The sequence below is a fragment of the Mytilus edulis genome, chromosome 8 (assembly GCF_963676685.1).
Source record: "Mytilus edulis chromosome 8, xbMytEdul2.2, whole genome shotgun sequence".
Taxonomy (NCBI): domain Eukaryota; kingdom Metazoa; phylum Mollusca; class Bivalvia; order Mytilida; family Mytilidae; genus Mytilus; species Mytilus edulis.
In genome coordinates, this window is record NC_092351.1 from 23,563,542 (window position 1) to 23,587,224 (window position 23,683).

The 23,683-nt window shown below is 31.0% G+C and overlaps 1 protein-coding gene across 4 annotated transcripts in view; it reads left to right on the top strand.

Moving 5' to 3' along the window:
• The window catches only part of LOC139485117 (uncharacterized), a 52,380-nt gene that overhangs the window by 19,940 nt on the left and 8,757 nt on the right, over positions 1-23,683 (top strand). For 2 of the 4 annotated variants that reach the window (XM_071269258.1, XM_071269260.1), the window contains exons 5-15: positions 1,665-1,967; positions 4,758-5,114; positions 5,642-5,761; positions 6,027-6,074; positions 6,760-6,816; positions 11,358-11,516; positions 12,050-12,205; positions 17,682-17,777; positions 18,820-18,915; positions 20,109-20,165; positions 20,708-20,767. In XM_071269258.1, coding sequence (XP_071125359.1) covers positions 1,665-1,967; positions 4,758-5,114; positions 5,642-5,761; positions 6,027-6,074; positions 6,760-6,816; positions 11,358-11,516; positions 12,050-12,205; positions 17,682-17,777; positions 18,820-18,915; positions 20,109-20,165; positions 20,708-20,767 — 1,509 coding nt within the window. Of the gene's footprint in view, positions 1-1,664; positions 1,968-4,757; positions 5,115-5,641; positions 5,762-6,026; positions 6,075-6,759; positions 6,817-11,357; positions 11,517-12,049; positions 12,206-17,681; positions 17,778-18,819; positions 18,978-20,108; positions 20,166-20,707; positions 20,768-23,683 lie in introns of those variants that run through there. The other 2 variants (XR_011655258.1, XM_071269259.1) reach the window with 2 other exon arrangements.

Sequence of the window (23,683 nt, forward strand, 5' to 3'; positions counted from 1 at the left end):
TAACTTGTTTCCAATCCATTTTAAACAAATATGTTTAAGCTAAAGCAAACTTATTAATTTATGGTTTATAAAGTGCACATGTTCTATATATAAAACAAAAAAGATGTGGTATAATTGCCAATGAGACAACTCTCCTCAAGAGACCAAATGATACTGAAATTAACAACTTAAGGTCACCGTACAGCCTTCAACAATGAGAAAAGTCCAAACCGCATAGTAAGCTATACAAGACAAATGTAAAACAATTCAAAAAAGAAAATTATTGATGTATGTAAAAAAATGAACGGAAAACAAATATGAAACACATCAACAAACGACAATGCAACCACTAAATTACAGGCGCCTGATTTGGGACAGACACATACATACAGACTGTATGTATGTATTTCGTTAATCTTTTTTTTTTTGTACCATTTAATTTGTCCTCAGAATTATTTTTTCTTGTCAGTTATTGGAAAACCTCTGATCACCACAAACGAGACGAAATAAGTTAATGCGATTTATCATATCGTGATGAAAAAATGAAGAAAAAAAATGTAAAATATTTTATAAAATTAGAATTTATCTCGAAACAAAGAGTGTTAAGTCAAATCACATCATATATATCCAGATAATTGTCGTCAAATGTACCAGGATTATTATTTAATACGATAGACGCGCGTTCCAACTACACAATACCCACCAGTTAGGCTCACGTCAACAATAGTTGCTAAACAAGTACAACATTAAAGAGCTTTGATTACCAAAAATTCCAAAAGGTTGTGCCAAATACACCTAAGGTAATCTATGACTGGGATGAGAAAATACTTAGTATTTTGAAAAATCATACTTCTGTAAACAGGAAATTTATAGAATGACCACAAAACCGAAGTGCTGACTACTGGGCTGGTGAAACTAAAAGTAACCAAATACATTGATTGAAAGCATTTGTTTTCATAACATTTCAGTTCTCATACATTTTTAAAAATGAATATCAATGAATAAGGAGTATTTACTTTCATGTTGATCTCTAAATATCTTATGAACAAATTATATAAACCATTTATACTGCACTCGTTCTATTTGAGCAGTCAAAATGCGTTGGCCGTATATTTCTATGTCATATAAAGTCACTGACCTGATATCACTTTTCCTCATGAATATTTAAATAGAAATTGCCGAAAATAGAATTAATTATTCATACGACCTATTCAACCTGTTCTTGTTTCCAAATGTATACAACGACTCAAACTTATTTCTTTGCAATTTTTAGAAGAAAAACATATTTCACTTCTTAATATTTTTGGTTTGCAAACTATAAATCATTGTGTTTTATGCTTATTCTTGATATTTTAGTTTATTGTCAAACAAATTCGTTCACCATCGATTGTAGATTGCAGTATAAAGACAATAATAGTGCATTGACTTGATATATCAGCGATATAAAGATTCGGCCCGAAACGTGGAAAAAGCTCGGCAGAGCCTCACATTTCCACGTTTCTAAGCCTCATCCTTATATCGTTGATATGTCAATTCAATGCACTATTATTGTCTATATATTATGTACTGACTTGGTTGGTCTGCATTTCAACCGAAATTGTTATACAGTTTTGTGATGCATAAGAACAATTTGAATTTGATAAGTTTCTTTCTTTCATTTTTTATATCAATATTTGTATGTACAGATGCACCATCTATCAATATAAAATACCAAAATTTGACAACAGAAGATAACATCAGGCAACTCATTTGTCAACCTCAAGGCAACCCAATCATCTATAAATTTTACCAATGGGAGCACCATTCAGCACGCGGCGAGAAAATAAGGTCTTTAGGCAGTGGTTCAAATGGAATTCTGAACCTTCCTGAGTTGGACAGGACAAAAAGATATCAAGACACTGGGATATACAAATGTTTCGCTGAAAATGGAATAGTTGGCAAAGACGGAAACAAGACTCAGTCAGGATCAGTGTTCTTCGTGAATGAAGGTAACTCATAAAACAAATAATTTTATATAAATGACTAAATGTTTTCTTTTGATTGTAAGCTATAGTTGTCGAGTCTGAAGTATCAATAACCAAATTTTGACGTAATTTGAAAACTGATATGGCATATGCATCATGAATTGCTTACTTTATGTGTGTGTGTGTGTGTGTGTGTGTGTGTTTTCACAGTTTTGTCTAATTCAATGTCTACATATGTGATCAACGCAAACACATTATTTGTATATCATACCCAACAAAACAAAACAAATGATAAAGACTTATAGAAGGTTCAGAAAATAGCTTATTTTAATCTTTAAAAATTATCAACAAATCATGATTATTTCGGCTTAAATCTTGTCTTAACATACATTTTGATTTATATAACCATTTGACAATATTTTTAAGACAAACCTTCGCAATTTTAACGTTTAATATGTTTCAAAGTTAAAGATGTTATCCTTTCGTATTAACTTATGTACAGCAATAAATTCATCTATAAGCCATTCCAATCGTTTTTTATTGCGTTTCTTTTATTACATTTTTCATATCGTTTCTTTTAAGACATTCTATACAAAACTTGTTGCTTAAAACCACACAATAGATTGTTGAATTGACTCGAAGTCATACCTTGTTTGAAATTTTCCTTTTGTTCTTCTGAACATAATTTGTCGTCAAATTCGAATAATGTACTTAGGCCGTGTTCACATTAACCTAAACTCGGTGTTGTGTAAGTGTAACTCACACGTAAATTAAACAAAATTACGTTCCCATTGATAAAATTCAATGTTTACATGTAGTGTAAAACATGTTTTGTCTACATGCAGTCGATACTCGATGTAGGCCTTGTGTAGATTAAGTGTACACAAAACTAGGCATTTAAAACATTAGTTTCACCGTGTATATTTAAGAAAGAAACATTTTTTGAATAAAATTGATATTTATAGCAATTATTAATAAAGATCTTCACAGAAATATTTGTCTAAACTTGATACATATATATATTTTTTTTAAAACTTAACGTAGCTTTATTAAGCCCTTATCAAGACTCAAAGCAGCATCATTGCCGAACACACAATTCATTTGAAAATTAAGGTCTTTTCGAATCGACTTGACTTGCACAGAAATGTTTGCCACTGGTCTTTACTCAAACAACCATTCACTCATAAATGCATTACTTAAAAAGTGTGAGGTAAATGTATTGTTTGTCTAGTACATGTATCTCGGATCCGTTAAATTACCCTTAAAACTAAAAAAAACATTACCCCTCCCTTTGACAAATACTCCTTGGAGAAGAAATATACCATTTGAAACAAACAGAAAAGATAGGAATATAGTGATCCCTAATATATCATTCCTTCGTCTCCTTCAATCTCTGTACCGATGTAATGCATTGGCTATATGAGAATAAAAATATATATTCTTCGCCTGTAAGCACGCTGCTGCAGCCTACGTTTTCTAATGCTTAATCGAGACATCTTTATTATTTTTAAACTACTGCAAATTATCAAAATGGCTTTCATAAAGAAGCAACCACTTAACTTTAAAAAAAAAAGGGTGGGGGGGGGGGGGGGGTATTTTGTTAATTTATCTTAGCCAGACATTTTTCCGCGCAAACGTTTTATTCCGGTTTTTTTTCGATGCTGGTAATCAATTTTTTTTTCAACATTTAACACTATAATGTATGGGGAAACTCTTGATTTAGAATATTTTTGTATCATCTGTAGGACCTTTTTTTTCCCAATTGGGGTTCGGAATATTTCTATCGATACCCCCACCCCCATTTGAAGTCAAATGGTCGTTCCCTTACTGCTAGAAAAGTTGTCCGAAAACTTTGCATTCGGTTCTACGTAATGAACATTTAAATGACATAGAGTTTACAAGTGTGAACAAATCTTATGTACAGGTAATTAAACAAGATGTATAGATGTGAACAGATTTAATGTGAAACCAATGTCCAGTACGTTAAACTAATTGTAAACAAGATTACTGTACATGGCGTTTGGTGTGAACACGGCCTTAGTGTTATATTTTGCATTTTATGTTGTGCAAGATCTTGTCATCAGTTCTGATTCTTGTTCTCAATTATATCAGGACAAAAACAAATGATTTTTAATGAATCATTGAAGGGTTTTGAAATTTAGAAATCAGTACAATTGATGAGGTACAAAGAAGTAGCTTGACATTTATCAGAGTTTACAAGATTAAAAAATTACTATTAAAAAAATTGCTTGTTTTATCCTGCATGTCAAATTTAAGGAAGATTGACAAGTTTAGTGGTAATTTGAAAGAATTCGGAAATAGAAATTGTTTGTGCTTTTCTTACATACACATTAAATAAAAAAAGATAAAACATCGCAATTAAAAAGAAATCTTGTAGACCTAATATATTACCATATCATTTTTAGAAAATATTCTTATTTTCTTGATATAAAAATGACCGTTATCAATCTAAACTCGCACTTTTTATCTTACAAAAGTGATTGATGTCCGTTTTTCAGCTTTTCATTTTACAGCAGTTATGATATGCATTAGTTTCCAACAATGTCTCCCATTTATATCAATGTTGTATTTCTATAGGTTTTGAAAATTTTTAAGGCCATATATAGAAAGTTCTGTGTCAGTTTTTTTCTAGAATACTCATAAATTCATATATTCATATGACTGACCAAGAACGGAAAAAATGAAATAATCTATTTCTTATGTATATCAGAGATCAATAAGTGATTCATTATTATTTAGCATAAGTTTATACTACGTAATAATGTGTATTTTATATTGATCGATGTTTTACAGGGCGGCCACAATTATCAATTTATAATCCTTCGGAACAGTTTTGCAAACTTGGAAGTGTAGGATCACTGGTAGTAAAATTTACCAGCTGGCCTCCACCACTTAATCTTACTTGGTTGAAATATGAAGATAATCGTAATTTCAACCTTCAAGCTTCAGAAAGATACACGATGACTGAAACAGCAGCAGTTATAATTGATTCATTTCATGATAAGAAGATACATGTGGATGGCTACATTGGAATACTTCACATAAATGAAGTTACTCTAAAAGATTTAACAAACTATACTGTACAAATTCAGAATGATTTTGGAATTGAATTATTCACGTTTTTCCTTAACGACATCCCTAAATATCAAGGTAACTTTTTATTTCATATCTTACATTTGACTGCAGGAATATTTTTAGTATTAACATGACACCATTATATAATACATAGAAACCGGCCATTACTATAGCGATAAAACATGAATGAATCCACAATCTTTTCCATCTAAAGTATTAGGAAACAAATCAGTACGCTTGACATGAATATCAATTATATGATCATTCTTATAAAGGACAAGGTACGATAAGCCCCCGTTTTGTATCCCCTATTTTCTCATTTTTCAAATTTTGTTTTGAAAAGTTACTTATCATGTTAAACTATTCCTTGAGGTTTGAAGTTTTCGAAGATAACAGTCTTCCCTAATAAGGCAACAAACAAGTTTCTTAATAGTTGTCTGGACCTAAATCATGTTCTAGTGTACAACAGTTGTGATAGAAATAAAATAGAAAGTATTAAAGAAAGCAGTGTTTTCCTCCTTTCATGTTTATGATTTGGTGGATTTATTTTTCATTGTACACATTGACTTTAGTAACATAATTTCTGATATTATTGTTAACAGATTATCGAACCAATAATGTTGAAGATAAAGGATTATTTTACGGAGGTCCCGCTGTGATATTATCTGTTTTGTTCATAGCTGCAATTGTGATTGCTTTGTTCATTGTTTGGAGAAAAAGATGTAAGTTTTACAAACATTGGAAGAAAAAAAAAAACATTTTAAATGTAATATCATTGTTTTTAATCTGATATAACAATGTTATTATATAATAATATATATATGAGGTATAACTCTGACAAAATTTACCTTACTTTTCAACGACTCAAAAAATCCACATCGAACGTGCTTTTTAACAATTGTTGTGTACGTCTCGAAGTTACAATATAACTAATGAAGAAGTTCACAACATATTTATTAATACACTATTTTCTTCTATGTTATCTAGCTCATTGTAATTATTGCAGACCAAAACAGGAGACACACTGTTTAAACGGTAACTATATAAGAATCAATTTAACAATATCTAAGATTGAAACCATAAATGTGTGAAAACAAGAAAATAGTTAGAACTGTTAAACTTCGGGGAACAGCATTCAACATTGTGTTAAAATCTCTATCTCTATAAAACAAAAAATGTCGACAAAGAAAAATATAAAGACATATAGACGCTACATAGACAAAGCACATACGCAAACATGAAATACCAGAAAAATCAAATATAACCTTAGCATAATAGAATAATGGCGGGATATAGCATTGCAGAAACCGTTATACATACGAACTGAAAAATACGAATCTTATCTGCATTTGAGTATAAAATTTGAAGTGATAGTGAAAATTATTGATTTTAGACAAGAGTATCAAATCATTTTTAAATTGAAAATTAACCAGTCGTCTATAGACGGCAATGATCTTATTCATTTATTTTTTCTTTATTGAAATTGTTATTTGTTTGCAAAAAACTCTGGAGATCATAGAATTAAAAATAAACAAATTTGTTAGTTTGATATAGTACATGCGTTGTCTTACTGTTTATATTAAACAGGAATAACGTTAGGAAAATGTTATTGTCATTATTGACACTCATAACCCCACAATACACTACATATTCATAGAACACGAATTCATCTACAAATAAATCGAATATAAGTGGTATATTTTTAATGACTCTACTGTAGATAATGATATGAACTTCAATCGTCAGGGTAGTATAAGAGAGGATTCAGCCAAATACGGTAAGTATTAATAGTAGTTTAGTTAAAATAGCTACTATGCCAGGGTTTTTTTCTGTGAATAAGGATTTTTTTATCGAAGGGGCATACATAAAGGTCACGGATAAAAACGCATCAAAATTTGATGCGTTCTCTTTACATCTAAAATTAGTGCAAAATGACACCATTGAATCGTTTACGTGAACATTTAATACGAAAAAAACATGAAGACTGTCTTTGATCAACAAATTTGCATACGACATTAACATGCTTAGCTTATGCAAGGTGTAAATAGCTGCACCACCAGGTTGCATTAAGAATAAGTGCGACGTAACTAGTTTTTCCAATATAATTGAAAATGAAAACAAAGAGCTGCATTTTTTTCTATTGTAAAATCGACCATGTGTTTAACGTCAAAATCGTTGTTTCAAATAGGAAGACAACAATCAACAGTAGAATTTTTCCATGTTTTTATTTGTATACGCTACGTTTTTTTGTAATACGTAATTGTGTGTTTCACAATTTTTTAACACCTTCATTTTAGAGACTTACTGAAAGAGCTATATATAAAGACACATGGTGAACAATACACAGTTACAACTATATATTTCCTTTTTAAATTGTGTTATTTTTCAAAAACAAATGGTATCGAAAAACAACTAAAATAAATCGACAATTAAGCAACGAAGGTACATTTGTCGTTGCAATTTAGTTGGGATAAATTAAATTTGAATAAGAGTAAAAATATCAGGGGAAACTCTTGAGAGATATTTTCTTATCTTATGCTCTAAAGAGCATATAAGATCATACAAAGACGAAATGATTTTGGGCTGACCTATGACATTATTGAGACCTAACTTTTTCATTGGTTTATAACAATACACCTAATCAATTAAATGTTTGTGTTAAAAAATTGAAAAGAAGACGTTTAATAATTATTGTCGTCCGAAGAGCTGTTCTGGATTTATCTTTAACAGGAAAGCCCATAGACAAACTTTTGAAATCCGATGATGTATAAGTACCGAAACAGTTGAAGAGCTATTATATTTGTGACCAGTCTCACATCTAAAAATCATCTTCGAGTTCATCATATCACTTACATATTTAGGAGATGTTCAAAACGGATAATATTGAATTGACTATATTCAAGTATTCAAGTTTTCATTACCATTGTCAAAGCTCAGTTCAAATTATGCACTGAGCAAAGGACTTTACTACCCAAAAACTATTCAAAACAGTACCAACTTCTTCCATAATAAAGGAAACGTTTTTAATGGAGAATTCGCGAAGAAGGAAGTCGATGCTTGAACTATCAACAGTACTTTCAGCGCAAATCTGTTCAGACAATTCAACCTGATTATCTCAAGGATAAAACTATATATGTCGGACATGCCTACACCAAACCTATTGTATCCAAAAACTTAACCCCAAAAATGTATAAGAGATCGTTATTCACGAAGATGTAATTTCCAAACATTCCAATTGCATTTCGTGTGGTCATCAAACGCATATGTTTTTGTTCCAGCAGATGACGCCTTTTACATGTAAAATTCTGATTGAAAAGTTCAATAAAAAAAAACTCGATATTTGCCGGATAGAAACGGATATTCAAAATAAAATGGCAAAATCCAAAGTTCAAAAAGAGGGACGAAAGATACCAGAGGGACAGTCAAACTCATAAAATAGACTGACAACGCCATGGCTAAAAATAAAAAGACAAACAAACAAACAATAGTACACATGACACAACATAGAAAACTAAAGAATAAGCAAACATATCTAATGATTGAAAACAACTGTCATAATCCTTATTTGAATCATGCACGAAAAGGGATATTTAGAAAATCACAAATCATTCCTTCTCACCTTTGGTAATAAAATTTAAAAAAAAAAAAACTTTATTATGGACGTATGACAAGATGATGAATCCGTAGAAAGAACGTTGCATATAGATTTGTTAAGCTAATTGATTAAATATCTTCTAAAGGTTTCATCTTTACTTTATACATTGAAAATTGACACGAAAAAATTGTGATAAAGGATATTTAACCAGCACTGTCAATGAAACAGATTTTCTTAAACATCTTATTTATAAAGGTATTTCTTCAACATTGTAGACTAACATTTGTTTCCTGAACTCATTTGTTTGTGGGTTCTTTTATCTTCCAAAGTACACATTTTTAACATTTTGATAATTACTCAATAACAAACATTTCTGTACGTGCTTATATCTCAAACATCTTATATATCAGAAGAGATCTACCCAGAATTAAGGTTTGTTTCTTGTTTTGATCTTTTCATGAAATTGTTGGGCACAATCTATAATTTATGACAAACGTGATCATTCCGACTTTCTTATTATTGGCTTCCCGTTTCTCAGGAGTTGCATACCCTTTGTTTCATTGAAAAGCATTTACATGTCTCAGTTGCTCTAATTTTTCGTCAATTTATCCCTTTCTGCACCCATTGTATAAAAAAAAATTAATCAACGTGTGTTTCGTTTTATCTCAGTTCTTTATTGGTTAAAATCCGATTATGACGTCGAATTTTCTTGCTTTTCTCTGAATTTCCTATTGTGACGACATGAAAAAAGGCGTCCATGCCTGATGACGTCACATAGAAAGAACACATTTTTTTGCAGATCAGTCGCAAAGAAGGAATAAGTTTGCCTCCGTATTGTTTGGAAATCATTAGAGAAACAGATTCCACCATTCCAGATTCTACCACTGCATCTAGTGTAATACGATATTTATCCACTCTCGACAGTTAAATTTAAAACATTTAAAACGCTCGGCAAAGCCTCGCTTTTCAAAGTTGAAAATTTAACTGTCTCGAGTGGATAAATATCGTATCACACTAGATGCAGTGGTAGAATCTATATGTATATGGGTTTTTTTTCGTATTGCTCAGTCATTAATTTCTATATTATGTTTTTTCTATTGTTGTTTTCTTTGTGTAATGGCGTTGTCAACTTATTTCCGACTTCGCTTGTACATGTTTACGCTATTCAGATTAAATTTGCAGGGGTATGTTGCATAAATCAAACTATTTTAACAGAGAAATGACAAAGAACGACTGAGATCAACACTACATAATATGTATAGTCACCATCACGAATAGGTTTTCCGTGTCATGTTTGTAATGAATGAACACACATGAAATGCTTTGAATCGGTTTGTTCTTTTTATTTTGTTTCATGGATAAACATTTTGTTGGACTTGTAAAAGCTAATTTTATCCGTAATATTCTTGTTGCTCAAGTTGCTTTTGTCTTGCATGTGGACTGTACTCTCTTGTAGTCTTAAAAGCTACGTCTTGTTGTTTTTTTTCTTGGTTAATGTATTTGTTAGTTGGTACAGTTAATGGTGTTTACAAAATTACTAAATATCTTATGCATGAGAAGTTATGCTGAATCATTTCATTTTTATCTGTGTAATTTTAGTTGTTCTGTCCCTGTGACCTTTTACAGCAAAAAGAGTATATACGATAATAGCTATCGTCTAATATCATAAATATAATGTTAACTTTTAAAAATTGTGTTGCACAGTCTTCTGGTAATAAACTGTATCGCTCACAGCCAAACTATAAACTGAATTAGGAAAACAGTTTATAATATTCATTTCAAGAACATGAAGAAGGTTGAACTCTTATGACATCTGTACATGTATAACAGATGATAAAGCAAGCAGCCGTTCACTTGAGATAGTGTAGAATGTTGGCTGTTAGTCGACACACAATTATAGGACCGCATCGCCTGATATCGATATCATACCTACAAAACTCTCTATTCAAACCTCTGCACTTCTAAGAATCCAGAAGTAGAAACCCAAAGTAAAGCCCCATTACTAGTTTTTAAAGGCTTATGCATAGTGATGTCACTTGGTTGGTAGCAGTGAAGATCGTTGTTCTATCCAATCAGGGCATTTTACAAACGACAGAGATAAGAACTTACATGAATCTGAGAAACAAACACCTCCGTTTTTAAATGCTTCATCTGAAATGTAAACTTCATATTTCAAAACATTTGAAATATTGAATATTGATTTTGGCAATGTTTATTTCGGATATTTAAAATATAGTACCAAAAGGACGGCCAATATATAAACCTTTATTTACAAGATATCACCTTTGGTGATGAAGGAATGTTTTTACGCATTAGTATCCTTAACATAATCGATGCACTGACCAGAAATACTCGACAAATAAGAATCTAAAATGAATATTTTAAACAATCACGGTCTAGTTTGTAGACTTCGAACCCAGAAATAACTAGTATGTCTACTCAACTCATTCGTGATATGAACTTATGCGTTTGAAATAATGTATCTTTATTAGATTAGGTTAAAAGGAATGGAATTTCAAAATATTTCAATGTTGGCGGAGTTGTTTTAAATATATTCATTTTTGGTTGTTTGATATATTCTCTAGCCATAAGAAATAGGATTTTTCCTTGATACATGTACCTCATTCCGTTTTATTCTGTTTTGCATTTGAAATCGTAGATCAAATGCTTTTGCATTTATAGTATAAATCTCAATTTTCATTCAGCCTAAACATTTTTTACAGCAAGTTCATCTAAAAAAAGAGCACAGCTATGCGATGGAAACCAAAAACAAAAAGCATCTGTTGATGAAGATCTTAACTCTATAAAAGAGGTAGAATTGTACGATGAAAATAATGTAGAACAAAACACAGAAGAGTATACTTATGCAGAAGAGGAAACTCGTACGTCATTGTTATACTGAAAATAAATTTGTTTGTATTACTTGAAACTCTTTGATACTTATTTTCATTATCAATCATCTTATACTACAATGAACTCCTTTAGAATGAAACAATACATTCAACTAAATTCGAGGGCGTTCATTCCACAGAGAGAAAAATAGTAATAATATATAATTATATATAATCATATCACTATCCCGGCTCACCTAAAGGTCTTCTCAGTGTATTGTTTTCCTAATTACACAAAACACCAGTATCCTTGATATCGCCATTTTTAGGTTTGCAATTGAATAGATGGTAACATTCTAAACCAGATTCAGACTTATATTACTTTAGTTAAACCTGGTAGCAAGGTAATTAATACAATGATTTGCGCTAGAAATGATCACTGTTATGGTGCACTGTTATTATATAACCAAGTTATCAAAAATTTATATAAAAAAATCTTCGGAAAACATTCCATATGATAATTCAAACGCTGATTTGAAAATTTTAAGTAAGTTAATTAATACAAAGTTCACATTTTTTTACAGAACCAACCGATCAAACATTCCTTCAGTCATTGATTCCACCACCTGATAAACCAAAAATTAACGTTCGTCAAAACATTGATGACATCGGTGTTAAAAGACTACGTCACCCTTCACCAGTCCATGAAAGTGAAAAAGATGATAGTGATGCTGAAGAAGGTAAAAGCCTGCGGGATATTGTATTTTCTCTGTGCATTAGGTCATTACTTTCTGTGATTAAAATTTAAGGTATAATCCATTTACACATTCAATTTGTTTGTTCGTCCTATATGTTGTTGCCAATCGGGAAATTTGCTTTTAATTTGCTATTTTTGAACGGTATGTTTAAGGAAGATATATTTCTTTGTTTCATTTTTTAGACTAAAATCTAAGAAATGTCGTTGAAATACTTTTAAATTAGATACAAATAATAGGACATTATTTACCTTTTCGCTTTAATAAAGACACATGATGTGAGGTAAATTGAATAATTTAAACTTTTAAAACAAGCAAGTTCGTGTGAAGGATTTCGAAAATCCATACCGTTTTGAAAAATCTCACTTTGAACTACATGTACATGTATGAATATTTTTTTTTTCTAGTTACATGTATGACAATTTCGTGCTTTCTTCATGTCCGTTCTTAAATGTTTACCCCCGGTTTTTTTACGAGAAAAAAACACATAGACCCCTCTTTTCATAAACTAAGTTGTCATAATGAATTAATTACAAATTAGCTCGATTTTTCATACACCGTTATAGGGCAGTAACATATTCATTTGTATCTTTCTTCATGTGGTTACAGTTTTATTGCACAATATGAGTGTGCCGTAAGTCGTATTAAATAAAGGCAACAGTAGTAAACGTAATACGTTATTTTTAATATTTCAATTAATTTAGTTGATAAATACGATGCAAATCTCTGCAGATACTACTTTTTTTTGCGGAATATAAGTTAGATTAAGTGAGGGTTTTTTTTGATTGATATTTCATTTGGCAATTTCAATCCTGGCACCCCTCAGTGAGTTATACGAATAGAAGCATCTTTAAAAATGCATTATCTATAACAAGGTTTGATTCCAGGTAAACAGCTGAAAATCAGAACGATTTCAATGGTATTCTGCCCATGCACACTTGCATCAGGCGTATCCATATTGCAATTCAATAATTCAATATGCAAATGAGACGTGGTTAGATTGCCATGACAACACAAATTCACCAGAGTTCACTTGAGGAAGCTATCGACAATTATAAGTCACTACACAGCTCACACAACTCAAAATATCTCATATAGTCAGATTGAATTTTTTTTTGCACGTGATATATTAATGTAGTCACATACCCAACTATATCAGTCCTATTCAGGACCGATAACTCTGTCGATAGACATTATAGGGTATAAAATCTATACTATTAAACGAGAAGACCTCATTTTGTGTGTCGTTTCTCTTCCTTCCACAATAAATCAATCATCATCCCTCTGTGTCTTATAGGTAACATGCATAGTCGCATTTGTCATTCATTTTTATGATTATTAAGATTGAGTTATATTTCCGTCATCAGACTGACTTTTATTCATAGATAAGACTTCCGGTTTGAAACATGCACAAATACAACCAATCGTATGATAGATAACAACCATGAAAAAAAGATAAACCAATCAGAGCGTTCTCCATATCATGGTGTTTAGATCGCAAGAACCATAACTATTTTACCTCCTTAGAGAGGACAATTAGTTCGCGTTTATCTACATGTAAACTACGATTATAACTACTTTAATATATAGAGACTCTCTGTATTCTGTCTACTTTTTTTTATAAATGTTTACTATTTAAGGGGTCATACCAGTTGCATATATATTAAAATAAGTAAAACATGTGACACAAGTACAACCAATCGTAGAGCGTTCTCCATATCATGGTGTTAAGATCGCAAGAATCACAATTATTATACCTCCTTAGATGGGACAAATATTTTTTGTGTTTATCTACATGTAAACTACGATTATACTATTTTAATACTCTATGTATTCTGTCAGGGAATTTCTATCTTAGTATAGAAAGTCCCTGATTCTGTTAACTGTTTTCTGTGAAATGTTTACTATTTTAGGGGTAATACCACTTGCATATATATTAAAAAATAGTAAAACATGCTCAACTTCATCTAAAACTACCTCGACCAAAATGTTTTACCTTAAGTGGGACAGGCGGACGAGACGGACGGACGGACGGACGACCGAACAAACGAACGCACGGATGCACAGACTAGAAAACATAATGCCCATAATTGGGGCATAAAAAAAATAGTGATTTGGCAAAAATGAAAGTTAGGTAGAGATTAAAGGGAGGCAGGACGTTTTTCGGGTTGTTGGGATCGGATGTTTTTAAGCGCGGGATTTGGGGATTGATCCTTACGGGATCCGGGAATGTATTTTTCGATTTCAGGATATGAATTTCTTTAAATTCTGCATCTCGGGATATCGGCATCAGGACCCGTCCGACAACCCCTCAATTTGCCTTAGTCGGTATTAGTCATTTATGTATACCTGATTCAAATCCTACCATTGGCATGTTAATAAGGCTTTCTCAAAAAACAAAATCACTGATGGATTGTCATAGAAGCATATTTTTTAGACTAATAATGGTCTATATATAAGCAATTACATTTATTTCATGTTTGAAACGTTGCAAATTTTTAATTTGATTTGACTTTTACCAAAAGAAGCAGTGTAGCAAAGGAGAAGAATAATTATGGTCGTAGGCCAGAAACACGAATATAATTGAATTTAACAGAAGGGAAACAAATATCGGACTTTGGAAGAAGGGAGAGGGTCTTTGATACCTTTTATGTTATTCTCAATACATAATATCTTTTACAAAAATCATCCTACAACAGTTCACAAGCTGTATATGCCCGCGATTTCGCGGGTGTCTACTTGTATTGTTGAAATCAGAGCAATCGTATTATAAAACGAAAAATGAAAATAAACTTTTTTAACAAATGTTAAACTTTTTAAAGATTCATTGAATGCCTGGATTTAGCTTAAAATATTGAATTAAAAAAGAAATCAATCATATTTAATAAAATCTCGTTGAATTTCCTATAAAAAAAAAACCATTTGAATTAAAATTTGAATCATAATATTTCTTTATAATAATTATGAAAAAATGAAAATAATTATTTGAATATCTTTGAAGCAAAAATTATTTTTTTAAAGACATTTTCATAATATTCATATTTTCTTAATGTTTATTATGATAGATACTTCTTCTAATTAGAAACGAGAAATGAAGAGAAAGTTTATTTGTATATTTGTGAAAACATTTGTATATCGCAAAATTTAAACTCTGGTTATACATGTGTACACAGGATGTTTAAAGTCACCTGGTTGCTTTTGGTTTGCACGTCTACCTGACAATATATTGTTATGTAACATAATAACCCTAGTCAGAGTTCATCTGTTCTGTAAAGAGATGAAATTTTAAAGGTACAGAATATTTATCTATATTATTTGTTGGGCATTGGGTTTTTTTTCACATGGGATGAAAACATTTTTTGTTCAAAAAGGGATGTATAAATATATTTCTAAAGAAAGATAAAATATACAGAAAAACACCTTTAAATCAAGAAGAGAAAAATTTGATTATAATTTTATTGCTAGCTATTTTCTGGCAAGGGGACGACCATTTGATATTCTGGGGAAGGGGGAGGTGGCAGGAGGATTTTGAAAATAAATAACTCAGCCTTGATAATTACAAAAATAAATGGTTTGTTCTGTGGTAGTAAGAAAATAAATTACCTGACTTACAATGTATTGAAAAAAATAACTCAGCAGGTCTAATCGAAAGTATGTTAATCTGTCACCAGATTCTTCATAAATTAATCTTTTTCCAAAAAAAAATCGGGAAACACTTCCCAAATCCTTTAAAAATAAAAGTATGAATATTATTTAAATGTACTGTACTTGAAATGTTTGAAAATTAGTTTCATTTTTAAAAGTTGAGGTAATTATTTTCTCAGTAACACTTTAATACCTCACTTTTACTACAGGGTCGTAACTTAACATTGAGACAAATGCCTCATGTAGGAAATTTCAAAACCAAACGCTTGTCTCCATATCAAATTATGTTCACGCCTAGTACCTTGCAAGAAGCAAGTTCTATTCTTCCTCAGACGTAGTCCCTGATTTTTCGGGATCAATGTTTCTCATGTATTTGTCTTTTGTTCATTGATTACCCTTCTGTATTCTGTTAATGTATTCCTTTTGTAATTTAGTAGGTTTGTTATTAACTTGATCATCAGGTCTTTTGATGTTGTCTCTAGAAACTTGAGTCTTACGCTGAATCTATACATTTTGTTTTTAGACCAAAATATTGTCAAAAAATTATTAAAACAGAACTTGCATTTTCAGATTAAGAAAGGGTCATGGGGAACACCCAGATTTTGCATAATTTGTTCTATAGTTTCTTGGGCCTTCAGGGGCTCCAAAACTCTTCAAAAAAAATTTTCCTCGCTCCGCTTGGTAAAACATGTTTGCCATTACTTTTTTAAAAGGCTAGATACAGCTAAAATTTAATACTGTGCATGTATGCAATACATGTATATGCAGTTGGGAATATAGAAGATTCATTTCTGCAGAGGATGATGATTAATTGATTAAATGGTACATAATGACTTGACTATACATGTATTATTTATGATAATCAAATAATTTAAAAATTGTATGTTTTTTCGAATATCATAAATATAGTTGTGAAAATAAATAATCAGTCCCTTGCTTTCATGAAAATGAAAAATCTTGCTTCAATACTGCAGAAAATAGATAACCTGTCCTCTTAGTTTAAAAAAATTATTAACCGATCCAAACCAAATCCTCCTGCCCCCCTCCTCCCAGAATATTAAATGGTCGTCCCCTGACAGTACATCCTGGATATCTGTCAAATAAATGTTCCCGTGTCACACTTAAAATAATTTTTTTATCAAGAAAATTTGAAATCAATCATATTGAAATATCACCAAAGAAAAGAACAGAAACAGCAGAGATTCTGCATGAAAATATAATCTAGGAAAGTCTTACAATACAAATCCTTGATTTGAAGCAACATTACCTTATACATCATCCGCCATTTTGAAAAATCCCGAAAAATTCCCTTTTTTAAATCGACGTTTGACAGACTTTGACTTGAAATTAAAGTGTTTTAAGTAGTAATCTTCGCCAGATATATGTTTAAATATACTTAATCGATTTGCAAAGTTGGTATTTTGTATGTACGGAATTTCTTTATTTGTTTTACAAGTAGACATGGGTATCGGTAATTTAGCATGGAGGCAAAGGGGAAATGACGAGAAAAGTGCATGTTTTTACAAGTCTAAAATGACAGACTTTAATAAAAAAAAATAAACTGTTAGGACCAACATTGTTTGATAGAAATATGTTTAAATATCAAGGATTGATTTGCAAAACTTAGAAAACGGGTCAGGTTTATGAGCAAAATAAGCTTTATTGAAACATCTATGCATTTTATATGGGGAAATATAATACAAAATGGCGGCTAGAATACGTCACAAAAGTCACGTGATGTCTAACTTAGTTGGATATGTGTTTAAAATTCGTTTTGTTCTATCAAATATTTATATCTAACCTTTAACACTTTCAGTTTATGATGAAACACCTCCAATTCCGCCTCGCTCTACAGGTAATAACGCTGTTGGACGTAATACTAAAGATATAAGTTATGATAATACTGATTTGGGTAAGAATACTAAAAGAAACTACAAATGTATAATTGTAATCCTATGTCAGTAACACTAGTACTTAATTTTTGTTCAAGCGGGATTTTTTTCATAAAATATAGACTCCATTATAGACACACATTCCAGTTATAAATTTTTATACCAATGTCCGTTGCAGAGTTCATATTCGTTCCATTCCACACTACGTAACACTACACAAATAGTAAGTGCAGTATTGCAAAGCATCTATGGAACGGATATGAACTCTGCGACGCAGATTCATGTTATACATGTAAGTATTCCTCTTATTCACTATGAACTTGATGATATATGAAGATGATGATACATTCTATAGTGAAACAATCACCTTTTGTGAGTTCAAAGGCAAGCCTAAAATTTATGATTAAAAAAAATAATTTCATTAAAGGTATTTCGTTCTAGTCCTATATATACTAGTCCGTCACTTTGTTATCTTATCCAACTAGATTTTATCGTTTTGTGTAAATCGTGTAAGAGCATTTATTTACTGACAGCATCGATAACTTTACATGCAGTCGGAACGTCTGTGAAAAGTGTTAGGTTTTTCGATAAAAAGAAAAATAACTGAAGATGCCAAATATCAGTTTACGTCGTTTCGAGAAACTATTCAAGACAGTACATGTTATATATTTTATCTCTTATTATTTCCATTAAAATTTTTAAAACAATTGTGATCATATCAGGCTTTAAAAAAGACAAATATTTACCAAAACAATTCACTTTACAACATAATGTTCATACCACTAACTGTTGCTATTAATCGTCTTCACTGGTATCCCTTTGTTATATGTATTTAATAGAGTGAGTTGTCTGTTCATTTATTTATGATGGTGGTATAAATATTTTTAGAAAAATCTAGAATTTGTTATGCCTATTTATTACAAACGGTATGTGTCTAGTGTGGTATTTTGCTTTAAATTTTTATTTTAATGTCTTAGTATTCACTTATGTTTCGTTATTCAAATTAAGTTTCTTATGAATAATATAGTAAGTTAAATGTCGTTTACAAATTCTATTGTGTAGCTGTTCATGTTCATGAAGTGAAAGTTGAAATAAGAGAAACGTGTTCATTCGCAGCAGAAAATGAAGGCTACATTCCAGAAGAAGAAATGTACTTAGGTGAGGTTTTGGAATAACTGTCAAATGTTCGGACTCCTCAGTGTTTTTCCATATGATACAAGGTAAAATATTTTGCCTCATAACACCTATTTATCTTTTAACATAAGACTTGATACAATGTAGCTCATAAAAGGTCATTTGACAAAATTTTAGCAGATCGTTGATTTTATTTCTTTTGATTTGAGACCCAGATAATACTAATGCAAATAAAAGGTAAAAGTCCAAGTCAGCCTTTTCCCGCCATATTTTATCAATCAAATATCTCGACAGATCACCTAAGTACATCCTTACCTGAATGTTTTAATAGATATAATGAAGGTATGAGAAAAGAAATTTGCATTCAATTTTAAGAGATAAATAATACAACAAATCACAATATATTATATGTAAAAATTGATATACAACAAATTACTTCATTTTTATTTCCAGTCATATATTTGTCTTGAACTATCGATTAACGTAAAACGTTTCGAATTCCAACGGTATCTAGTTATTTTAGGTTACCTCATTAATCGGACCGTATGAAAAGTTGGTAATATAAAATTGTACATTTATGCATACACATTATATTTCTGTTGACGCAGTTGTATAGTACGCATAATAGGCGAAGTATGTAATGGTGCTTACCTATCATTTCATAATATCTAAATCTTACAGCCAATTAGTCTTATGAATAAAAAGTTGTTGTGTGGTTGCAAATGAGAACACTAAGAATCTCATTTAAGAAAAACAATTATATTGACAGTATCTTAATTAACGGGCAATAAAAGAAATCACCGTAAAATTTTGATGTAATATTCACGGTTATGATAAGTTAAATACTATTTGAAGTGTACAGCATAACTTTCAGACCAATTTTTTTTTTTTATCTATGACATAATTTACAAATGGTAAAAACGTAATCCACGTCTTACATTTGTAAATACCAGTCCTCTAAATCCGTAAAACAATGGTGTAATATCCCGTTTGTAAAAAGGTTTCTACCGTTACATTCAAACGGTTTAAAACAAAATATGTGTATCTATAAAAGAATTAGCATACTGAAATGTAAACCTGTAAATAATTCTTAATAACTATATTTCATATATGTGAGAGGAATCTTACTCCAAATTGTAATTCAGTTTATTATCATATCTTTCTTTATGCGTTATGTATCATCACACGGTGTTTTTTTATTATTATTTTTATTTCAGTTCCTGCAAAACGCTCTCCTGCAATACATACTGAACATGTTGATTGCAATAACACTGGTAAGGATAATTATAACATCAGAAAATAAATCTCCAACGGAATCATAGGTTTGAACGTTGTTTTCAATTTAGACTTGTTTATATTTATTTCGTTAGGGCTTGTATTATAGTTTTCCGCAGGTTTTTTTATCCGTTCATCCTATTTTGACTCTTTAAAAATAAAGAGTCTATTCAAAATTGAGGTAAATTAAATGGCCTTCCAAATACTCGGAATTCGTTCTTTACTTCAATTTAGGATAGACCCTTGAATTTTAAAGATTCAAATTAGGATGAACATATTTTATAAACCTGAGGGAAAATATAATCCAAGACCAAATATATACATATCTAACTGTAGTAACATATTTCTTTACGATATGTCCACTTTACTATACGTTCAAAATTAAAAAATTTTGTCAATGAATGTTTGGTTACTCTGAAAATACAGTGTTTATATGTACAAATATTTTCTGATCACAATAGGGGTTTTCGGTGCTTAAGATAGATCTATAGCTTGTTTATTTGTTTTTAGTTTTGATAACCTGATTTCAATATTTTTGTAGTAAATAACAGACGTTCGCCGTCTCCAGTCCCGGAAGAACAAAATGATGGCATCGAACATGGTAAAATTAAATTCTTCGAGCTAGAAGTGTGCAATACAAAAATACGTTCGTATCAACATATAAATCAATCTGATTAGCAAGTTCCTTACCCAACAATACGAAAAGAATGGAGTCCAGCACTTATCCCATTGCTATATAATTAAAAATATGTCAATTGAAGCTGCTTTGAAACAAATATGATAATCAAAGCTCAAAATAGAACATACAACTATTTTGTTTTAAAAATAGGTAAAGAAAGTCAGAATTAGAAAAGGGATAGAAATTTTTAAACTGTCAGACGTATTATCTGTCCATTTTAACCAACAATTTTTCTCCTTACTTTTTTTTTATGATATCGAAGAATATATATACATTTGCAACTATTTTCTATTGTGAGATGCTATATTTTCTACAAACGTTCTATATTAACGGAGAAATAAGTAAAAATGCACGTCAAAATGACGAATTGAGTGAACCTTGCCTCGAAATTGTTTAATTTCTTGTAAAATTGTTCACATTGTACGGAAAGAAAGGTACGGGAAGATAGATACTGACACAAATATTGCAAAACTAGTCAAGATGAGCATCTCAATATTTGTATTTCTGTGTATGGAACGAAAGAAATGGGTCATGTCAAATTAAAATACACCGGTTTTGTCAATGTTGCTTACTACACAATCACCCGGTTTCGTCTATATATATCACCCAGTTCTTTTTTTTTAAACCAGCAATTTATGTTATGTTCCTTACGTCGTAACTACAATCCCCTTCCGTTTCATGAATGTGACCTACCGAATTAGACTATTTACCGGATTTGTTATCACATAAGCAATATGACGGGTGCCACATGTGGAGCAGGATCTGCTTACCCTTCCGGGGCACCTGAGATCACCCCTAGTTTTTGGTGGGGTTCGTGTTGTTTATTCTTTAACAATGAATATTAAATGGAATATAATTACTCAATAGCAAACACTGATATCTAATAATTTTATAACATTATGATATTTTTTTAATATAGGTTTTGAGATACATCGCAAAATCTGACACCCCCCCCCCCCCCCCTCCTTTAAAAAAACCAACTCAATAACGCTTAAACAAAATTTAAACCACCACCAAAAAGTATGCAGAAGTTAAGATTAATATAACTAAGAAGTGTGTAAAGTTTGATGCAATAAAGATAAATCATTTTTGAGATATGGCGCGACATGTTAAACAAAACACAATCCTGTTTTACTTACAAAGTCATGTAGCTCAAAAAGATCTAATCTGATTTTCACTAAAAGGTTTACAGACCGTTTGACCATTATAAGAAATTACTATGGTAAGTTTCAAGAAAATTAGATAAGCTGTTCTCAAGTTACGGTGCGACATTTTTACGCTGGACAGAAGGATAGACGGATAGATAGATAGACGGACGGACATAATGGCTGATAGATAGACGGACGGACAGAATGACTGATAGATGGAAGAACGGACAGATGGAAGGAAGGACAGAAGAACGGGCGAATGTATACAATAATATGTCTTGTCAAAATTGTGACAGGCGTTTAAAAACGCAAAGAAATGAAAAAAAAATCGTAAATAAAGGTCAATAAGTTTTATAAGGATATCGACCAAGTCGACTTATTTGTATATCTTGTCTTCCTTATCATTTTTGCATTCTTACTTTTATATATTTGAAAATAATAGATAATTGATAAAAAGAACTTAAAATTAGTCATTTAAGGCAATGCAATAACTCTTTTAAGAAGTAATGTGAGAATTTTGAAGTAAATGGACAAATGGTAGAGCTCAACATTTTGAAGATAATCATCTGGCCCTTTCGAATTTTCTATGTCTACGGCTGTTTTTAAATACTTGACATAATGCACTTGCATGTCCCCCTGTGTTTATTTTGTAGCAATGACGGCCATCTTGGTTGACAAACGGGGTCACAGTAAACCTTTTAAAACTACATATGATTTTAGATAAGGTTTGTTAAATGCAGCCTAGTAATTTTAGATGTGAAAATTTATGTAAAAAATTATATTAAAGACAATGGACGACGGTCGACCGGTGCCAAGTGCTGAAAAAATGACTTTTCCTGTTGCGTCAAGTGAGCTAAAAACATCAGGAATTCCAAACAAAATTGCACCGTTCTTGAATTTAAAAATAAATTGTGTAAAAACTTAATAATTTCCAATTTCACGAACGAGATAACTTGATCGAACATAGCAAACAACTTCACGGGCGTTTTTTTTTTTTTTTTTTTTTTTTTGCAACAAAAATAAAAGGCATATTATTTATACTGAAGTGTACGCATTGATAAGTCACAATGCTCAAATGATTTCAATTCAATTTATTTTGAAAATCTGTAAGATAAAAATAAATGGTCTCAGAAACTTAACCGATTGTTTTCGAACCATTTAAGTCGAGGTCTAATGAATCCTGCCAGACGGACATGAACATATTCTTATTATTAAAACCAACAACACAAAGCCTGAACATTTACCAATTAATCAAGGAAATAAGTTCACGGTCACACGAATCGTCATGTGGCCAAAGGAAAAATGATATAGAAATGAGGTCAAGGGCAAGGGTAATGGACATATGGCCAAAAAAAAATCGTTAGATCTGTGTTCCATACTTGTATATGTTACAGTCAAACCTTCTTACTTTTGACATATGCAGCTTTATACAAACATTTCAAAACGCATACTAACTCGAATCACTTGTTCTCGCCTGTTTAAAAATATCAATGAGAATGTTTATAATGAACATAATCAAACTCACATAATCCGATTTTGCTGGAGTCCTTGTTTTCTTATTTCTTACAATATTTTAATTCGGTATACACTTTATAAGATAAGTGGCGAATCTAGAAGACGTATAGGTTGCACACCCCGATCCCACCTTTGATTACCAAAACTATATTGATTCATAGTGAAAATATTGTTC